Source organism: Cololabis saira, chromosome 17 (assembly GCF_033807715.1).
Source record: "Cololabis saira isolate AMF1-May2022 chromosome 17, fColSai1.1, whole genome shotgun sequence".
In the NCBI taxonomy this organism is placed as follows: Eukaryota; Metazoa; Chordata; class Actinopteri; order Beloniformes; family Belonidae; genus Cololabis; species Cololabis saira.
The window spans coordinates 381,827-389,604 of record NC_084603.1 but is presented as its reverse complement, the minus strand read 5'-3'; the positions used below and the strand labels follow the sequence as shown (position 1 = coordinate 389,604).

Sequence of the window (7,778 nt, the reverse complement as noted above, 5' to 3'; positions counted from 1 at the left end):
AACATGGTTTCATATAAATCATTTATAGACTGATTTTCTTTTGAAAGTACCTTAATAGATGTTATATCACTTTTTATTGCGTTTTTAAAACAGACTATGGAAGGTATTTTGTTTTATTCACTGCTCTGCGGAAGCGCGTCAGCGGCTCGCCACTGCGCCTGCGCGGCTCCTTTGGTCGCCATTGCGCCTGCGCGGCTCCTCTGGTCGCCACTGCGCCTGCGCGGCTCCTCTGGTCGCAACTGCGCCTGCGCGGCTCCTCTGGTCGCCACTGCGCCTGCGCGGCTCCTCTGGTCGCCACTGCGCCTGCGCGGCACCTCTGGTCGCCACTGCGCCTGCGCGGCTCCTGCGGTCTCTTCTGTCTCGGATCCGGAGCGACTTCCTCGTCCAGAACCAGAACCAGAACCGCGGCCTGACCCAGACCCGGACCCGGTTCGGTTCTCCTCTCCCCCCGAACCCCAGCGGAGTAGACCCGGTCCCGGTCCCGGTCCCGGTCCAGCTGAGACCAGAACCAGAACCCGCCAGGCCCCGGCCCGAACCAGAACCAGAACCAGAACCAGAACCTGCAGGAACATGGACGGATTCACCGGCAGTTTAGGTGAGTGGAACCAGAACCAGAACCAGAACCGGTACCGGTACCGGGGGTTCGGGGGCGGACCCGCCCGGACCGGGACCGGGACCGGGACACGTGTCACTGCTGTTGTTATCAGAACCCGCTCCGCCCGTCCCGAACCGCGGGGGAGGAAATCAAACACACTCTGACAGAACCTGGTTCTGCAGAAACCTGGACCTGTTGGATTTGCAGGTCCAGATCCTGCAGGTCCAGGACTCTCAGAACCTGCAGAGACCTGGACCTGCAGAGATCTGGACCCGGAACCAGGGTCTGCAGGTCCAGGTTCTATCAGAGTCCCCTGGTTCCGGGTCCAGATCCTGCAGGTCCAGACCAGGACCTGCAGGTTTTAAGGGGGTCCAGGACTCACAGGTCCAGGTTCTGCAGAATCCTGGACCAGCAAGTTCCAGGATGTTGTTCAAGTTCAAGTTAGTTTATTTGTCAGAACCACGTCCATGTTCAGGTTCATACATAGGATTCTAAATTGTAAAACTCCCCAGTAGATGTACAGATTTAAGCTCCCCAGATCCACAGTGTTTATACGTGTGGACCAGACACTGATAATATAGACGTACACTAACAATATACAAATATACTGCAGGTTGTTATATAACTAGAATGATTGCCTCTATCTATCTATCTATAGACGAACACTGACAATATAAACTACACTGACGGGACACAGAACAATATGTTGCAGGAAAACCATAAAAACACAGTAAAGTATAAAAGAACAGACTTCTAGGCGGCAGTGCTGTTGGTTAAAAAAGTTAAAGTGCAACAGTTTATTACTTTCCAGAATAGAATAGTAGACTTTATTTATAAAAAAATTAAAATATAAATTACCATAAATAAATGGTTAAATAATAAAAATAAAAAGTAGAAAAAGACTATGTACAAGAGAGAAAAAAAATACTAAACACTAAATAAACGGATAATATTTACAAATATTTCCAGAAATACGTGAGGTATTAGTGGTTATTGCACTTATAAAGAGACAGGTTTATTGCACATGGGTGGCTACAGTTTCTTATTGTACAGTCTGATGGCTGTGGGGATGAAGGACCTGCGGTAGCGTTAGCGTTCCTGCGGTAGCGTTCTTTCCTACAGCGGGTGGAGCAGTCTTTGGCTGCAGGAGCTGCTGATGCTCCCACAGTGTCATGTAGGGGGTGAGAGGGTTGTCCATGATGGAGTTCAGCTGGACCAGCATCCTCCTCTCACCCTCATCCTCCTCTCACCCTCATCCTCCTCTCACCCACCTCCTCAGCAGAGTCCAGATACAACCAAGAACCGATAAATCATCAATTCATCACTTCCACTGGGCAGTGATCGGGGGAGATGATAGGGGGTGATAGGGGGTTAGGGTTAGGGAGACCCCACTGGAGAGAGAGGGGGCGGGGCCTCACCCTCACCCTGCGTTCACACTGAAAGCGTCACGGCCGGCTGCCGTTCATTGTCTATGAAAACGCGCGTCAAGAAGCGGCAGGAGCGTCGCGTCAATTTGAAGTTGAAAAATCTAAACTTTATGCAAATGAGCAGCGGCGACTAGAGATGCACCGATCAGGATTCTGAGGGCCGATCACCGATCTCGAAAACCAGTATCGGCCGATCCCGATTTTGCCGATCACCGATCACAGGGTGAAATCCATAAATTCGTAAATATTGTTGTCTCATGTACACGACACTGACATTGTATTATTAGGTCTAAAAATTAGGGGATTAGGTGTAAACTCGGCTTACAAAGAGTAAGTAGTTTAGTAGCTTCAGCTTTCCTGTGGTAATAATTATGTACATGTGACCAACACAGAAACAGCAGACATGTCACTCTCTAAAAGTTGATACAAGTTGTAAACTATAAAACCTTAGTTTTCCTGTGGAAAGAGGAATTAAATCTTAAAATAAAAATTAATTATTAAGAAAGCGGCTGATGATCAAAGCATATGAATTAATTACCTTACGATATAGTTCTTTATTTTTCTTCCTGTCGTTTATAAGTCTCTGTTACAGCTGAGTTAGTGCCGTTGGTGCGCGCTCCTTTTTTTCTCTCCCTTTTTTCTCTTGTATGGCGTACTGTACGGCGTAGGGTACGGCGTGCGGCGTAGTGTACGGCGTAGGGTACGGCGTACGGCGTAGGGTACGGCGTGCGGCGTAGGGTACGGCGTAGGGTATGGCGTACGGCGTAGGGTACGGCGTGCGGCGTAGGGTACGGCGTGCGGCGTAGGGTACGGCGTACGGCGTAGGGTACGGCGTGCGGCGTAGGGTACGGCGTAGGGTACGGCGTGCGGCGTAGGGTACGGCGTAGGGTACGGCGTGCGGCGTAGGGTACGGCGTGCGGCGTAGGGTACGGTGTAGGGTACGGCGTACGGTGTACAGCGTAGGGTACGGCGTGCGGCGTAGTGTACGGCGTAGGGTACGGTGTAGGGTACGGCGTAGGGTACGGCGTGCAGCGTAGTGTACGGCGTACGGCGTAGGGTACGGCGTAGGGTACGGCGTGCGGCGTAGTGTACGGCGTAGGGTACGGTGTAGGGTACGGCGTAGGGTACGGCGTGCAGCGTAGTGTACGGCGTACGGCGTAGGGTACGGCGTAGGGTACGGCGTGCGGCGTAGTGTACGGCGTAGGGTACGGCGTAGGGTACGGCGTAGGGTACGGCGTGCAGCGTAGTGTACGGCGTACGGCGTAGGGTACGGCGTAGGGTACGGCGTAGGGCGTGGGGTACGGCGTAGGGTACGGCGTAGGGTACGGCGTAGGGTACGGCGTAGGGCGTGGGGTACGGCGTAGGGTACGGCGTAGGGTACGGCGTAGGGTACGGCGTAGGGTACGGTGTACAGCGTAGGGTACGGCGTGCGGCGTAGGGTACGGTGTAGGGTACGGCGTACGGTGTACAGCGTAGGGTACGGCGTAGGGTACGGCGTGCGGCGTAGTGTACGGCGTAGGGTACGGTGTAGGGTACGGCGTAGGGTACGGCGTGCAGCGTAGTGTACGGCGTACGGCGTAGGGTACGGCGTAGGGTACGGCGTGCGGCGTAGTGTACGGCGTAGGGTACGGTGTAGGGTACGGCGTAGGGTACGGCGTGCAGCGTAGTGTACGGCGTACGGCGTAGGGTACGGCGTAGGGTACGGCGTGCGGCGTAGTGTACGGCGTAGGGTACGGCGTAGGGTACGGCGTGCAGCGTAGTGTACGGCGTACGGCGTAGGGTACGGCGTAGGGTACGGCGTAGGGCGTGGGGTACGGCGTAGGGTACGGCGTAGGGTACGGCGTAGGGTACGGCGTAGGGTACGGCGTAGGGTACGGCGTAGGGTACGGCGTAGGGTACGGCGTAGGGTACAGGGTACAGCGCGCGTCGCCGCGTAACCTACGCCGTAGGGTCTGCGTTGGTGTAACGCAGAACCATAAATCAGCCTTTATTCTGGCGAGATCTTTGCAACAACGAGCAAACGAGTGATTATATAAATTCACTGAGTGAATATTATGAAAGTAAAATATATATTTCTCGCTAGGAATGTAATCAAAACGCATTTTTATGCAGAAACTAACTCAAAATATTGTTTTAATTCACAAAAAAATAAGAAATGTCCGCCAAGTTTTTTTTTTTTTATCATTCAGTCTGCAAATGACAACGAAAAGCATTCTGGGAAATGTTTCTGTCCCTAGATCAACTAGTGAGGATCTGAAATCCCTGGATCCGTAGGGACAGATTCAGAACCACTTCCTGTTTCCCTCACGGGAACGGTAACATTTAGGGGGAGTAGGGGGACAGGGCCCTGGAAGACATGTCCCTCACCCTGAGTCTGTCTCTAGATGACAGCATGTCCCTGCGTTTGTCTCCAGATGACAGCATGTCCCTGCGTTTGTCTCCAGATGACAGCATGTCCCTCACATGTCCCTGTGTTTGTCTCCAGATGACAGCATGTCCCTGCGTTTGTCTCTAGATGTCAGCATGTCCCTGCGTTTGTCTCCAGATGACAGCATGTCCGGCGCCAGCGTCTCGGACGTCCACGACCGTCTGTCTGCGCTGGAGCTGCGCGTGCAGCAGCAGGACGACGAGCTGACGGTGATGAAGGCCGCCCTCGCCGACGTCCTCCGCCGCCTCGCCGCGTCCGAGGACTCGGCCGCCGCCACGAAGAAGCAGGCCGGAGGAAAAGGTGAGGTCAGAGGTCCTGACCTGGCTGGGACCCGTCTGTGTCCCGTCTGGGACCCGTTTAAGACCCGGCTGGGAGTGATTCACCACCATGTTGGTTTCCGGGACCCGGCTGGGACCCGGCTGGGATCTGTCTGGGACCCGTCTGGGTGTAATTCACCACCATGTTGGTTTCTGAGACCGGTGTCCCCCCCGTGTCCCTCCCGTGTCCCCCTGTGTCCCCCCCGTGTCCCCCCCGTGTCCCCCGTATCCCCCCTGTGTCCCCCCCCGTATCCCCCCTCTGTCCCCCCTCTGTCTCCCCCGTGTGTCCCCCCCGTGTCCCCCTGTGTCCCCCCCGTGTCCCCCTGCAGGTGGAACTCCGCTCAGGGAAGCGTTCTCCATGTCCTGCATCGCTAACGGAGGATCGTCTGGACGGAAGAGAGACTCCACCTCCGTCACCAGGAAGGAGACGCTGTCGTCTGCTGCCAAGAGGTAACGCCCAGACACACCCGCACGGGTCCCCCAACAGAGACACCCGGACGGGTCCCCTGGTCCCCCAACGGAGACACGAGGACTCGTCATGTGCAGAACGGAACAAATCCATCACATGTTCTCTAGATGTTTTCTTACCTGGACAGGTGAAGCCGGAATCACCTGCAATCCACTCAGCAGCTTTGCCTTTCTTAGAGAACTGGGAAGAACTGGGGAGGGGCAGTAGTAGTGTGTTCTAGAGTCAGTGATAATAACCAGATCCAGAGTCAGTGGTAATAACCAGATCCAGAGTCAGTGGTAATAACCAGGTAATAACCAGATCCAGAGTTATTGATAATAACCAGATAATAACCAGATCCAGAGTGTGGCCTCTGGTGTGGGTAGGAACCAGATCCAGAGTGTGGCCTCTGGTGTGGGTAGGAACCAGATCCAGAGTGTGGCCTCTGGTGTGGGTAGGAACCAGATCCAGAGTGTGGCCTCTGGTGTGGGTAGGAACCTCTACTTGCTGCTGCAGCCCAAAGGCACTCAAGCTCTCAGGGAATCTGCTGTAAACTGAGTGTTGACATGGATATTTACATCACACGGATATTTACATCACCAAGAGTGACAACGGTTAACGGTTATTAATACAAAGTCCAACAAGTGAAGACGCTTTAAAAAGTCACATAAATCACTAAAACGATAACAAAGTGTCAACAGGAACGGCAACCATCATGGTCCAGGTCCTGGTCCTGGTCCAGGTCCTGGTCCAGGTCCTGGTCTCACCGTCCTGGTCTCACGGTCCTGGTCTCACGGTCCTGGTCCTGGTCCAGGTCCAGGTCCTGGTCCAGGTCCAGGTCCTGGTCCAGGTCCTGGTCCTGGTCCTGGTCCAGGTCCTGGTCCAGGTCCAGGTCCTGGTCCAGGTCCTGGTCCAGGTCCAGGTCCAGGTCCAGGTCCTGGTCTCGGTCTCACGGTCCTGGTCTCGTTGCAGTGGAGCAGACAGGAAGAAGGAGGGCGGCAGGTTCATGGAGGAGATCCAGGAGCAGCAGGAGGCTCGTCCCCCCAAGGACTCGTCTTCCCGGGCCTCGTCCCCCCAGACCCCCCAGAACCCCCAGAACCCCCAGAACCCCCACAGACCGGGTTCTGACAGCAGCAAAGGCCACGCCCCTCCAAAAAGGTTCTAGCTTCTGATTCGTCGGCTGCTCCTGACCTCACTTCCTGCTTGAACTGCTCCAACAATGACTGACGCTACTAACCGTCTGCAAACCCCTGCAGCCTCTGCTCTGCTCACCTGGGTCACCTGACCCGTCAGCTGACCCGCTGGGGTCACCTGACCCGCTCTGCTACACCTGGGTCACCTGACCCGTCAGCTGACCCGCTGGGGTCACCTGACCCGCTGGGGTCACCTGACCCGCTCTGCTCACCTGGGTCAGCTGACCCGCTGGGGTCAGCTGACCCTGTCCTCTTCATGCATGTTGCTCTTCTCTTCTTCTTCTGGTGGTCCAGTCCAGGGACGTAGTCAGAGATTTTGAATAGGGCGGGCCTGAAGAAAAGTGGGCGGGCCAACTTTTGCCAGAGGAAAAATCAATATAATATCCACTAATGCAGAAACAACCTTAAGGTTAATGATCCTATTTAAGTGAAACAGCGCACCCTGCTGTCCTCAAGTGCACACTGACACAGTGGACTGACTACTAGAGTACATCATTATTTTTATATAGCGTAGCTATGCTTGAAATATTATTTAATACAAAATTGAGCATTGTTGATTTGCAAACACATTTCCCCCATTAAAAAAAGACAACTGGTGTTTAATATTCAGCTAATTGCGTACGCTGTCTGAAAACAAAAGTAAGCAGCAGCGAGCGCAGCACGCAGTGTTCGCCGGAAAATCATTGCTAAAGTTAGTTCCGTTGTAACAGTTGACAGAGAATAAAACGTTTTTATTATTAATACATTTTTATACGTTTTTGTTTGCTTGGAATGTCAATGTTAAGCATATTTTTTAATGAGTGAATAAAAAATATCATTTTATTAATATATAATAAAAATCATGCAAGTTTTCTCAGGGCGGGCCCTGGGCCAATCAAAAAAGTGGGCGGGCCTAGGCCCTAATATGCCTACGTCTCTGGTCCAGTCACCAGATCTCACCAAGATCGGGTCACGTTGTACAACGAGAGACCGACGGCCCGGACCTGCGATGGAATCAGAATCAGTGATAATAACCAGATCCAGAGTCAGTGGTAATAACCAGATCCAGAGTCAGTGATAATAACCAGATAATAACCAGATCCAGAGTCAGTGGTAATAACCAGATAATAACCAGATCCAGAGTCAGTGGTAATAACCAGATAATAACCAGATCCAGAGTCAGTGATAATAACCAGATAATAACCAGATCCAGAGTCAGTGGTAATAACCAGATAATAACCAGATCCAGAGTCAGTGGTAATAACCAGATAATAACCAGATCCAGAGTCAGTGGTAATAACCAGATAATAACCAGATCCAGAGTCAGTGGTAATAACCAGATAATAACCAGATCCAGAGTCAGTGGTAATAACCAGATAATAACCAGATAA

The 7,778-nt window shown here is 52.8% G+C and overlaps 1 protein-coding gene across 3 annotated transcripts in view; it reads left to right on the top strand.

Moving 5' to 3' along the window:
• The first annotated feature begins 333 nt into the window (after positions 1 to 333).
• The window catches only part of LOC133463980 (echinoderm microtubule-associated protein-like 4), a 54,369-nt gene continuing 46,924 nt past the window's right edge, over positions 334 to 7,778 (top strand). The window contains exons 1-4 of one of the 3 annotated variants that reach the window (XM_061745847.1): positions 334 to 595; positions 4,538 to 4,750; positions 5,097 to 5,217; positions 6,188 to 6,373. In XM_061745847.1, coding sequence (XP_061601831.1) covers positions 571 to 595; positions 4,538 to 4,750; positions 5,097 to 5,217; positions 6,188 to 6,373 — 545 coding nt within the window. In that variant the 5' untranslated portion in view covers positions 334 to 570. The remainder of the gene's footprint in view (positions 596 to 4,537; positions 4,751 to 5,096; positions 5,218 to 6,187; positions 6,374 to 7,778) is intronic. The other 2 variants (XM_061745848.1, XM_061745849.1) reach the window with 2 other exon arrangements.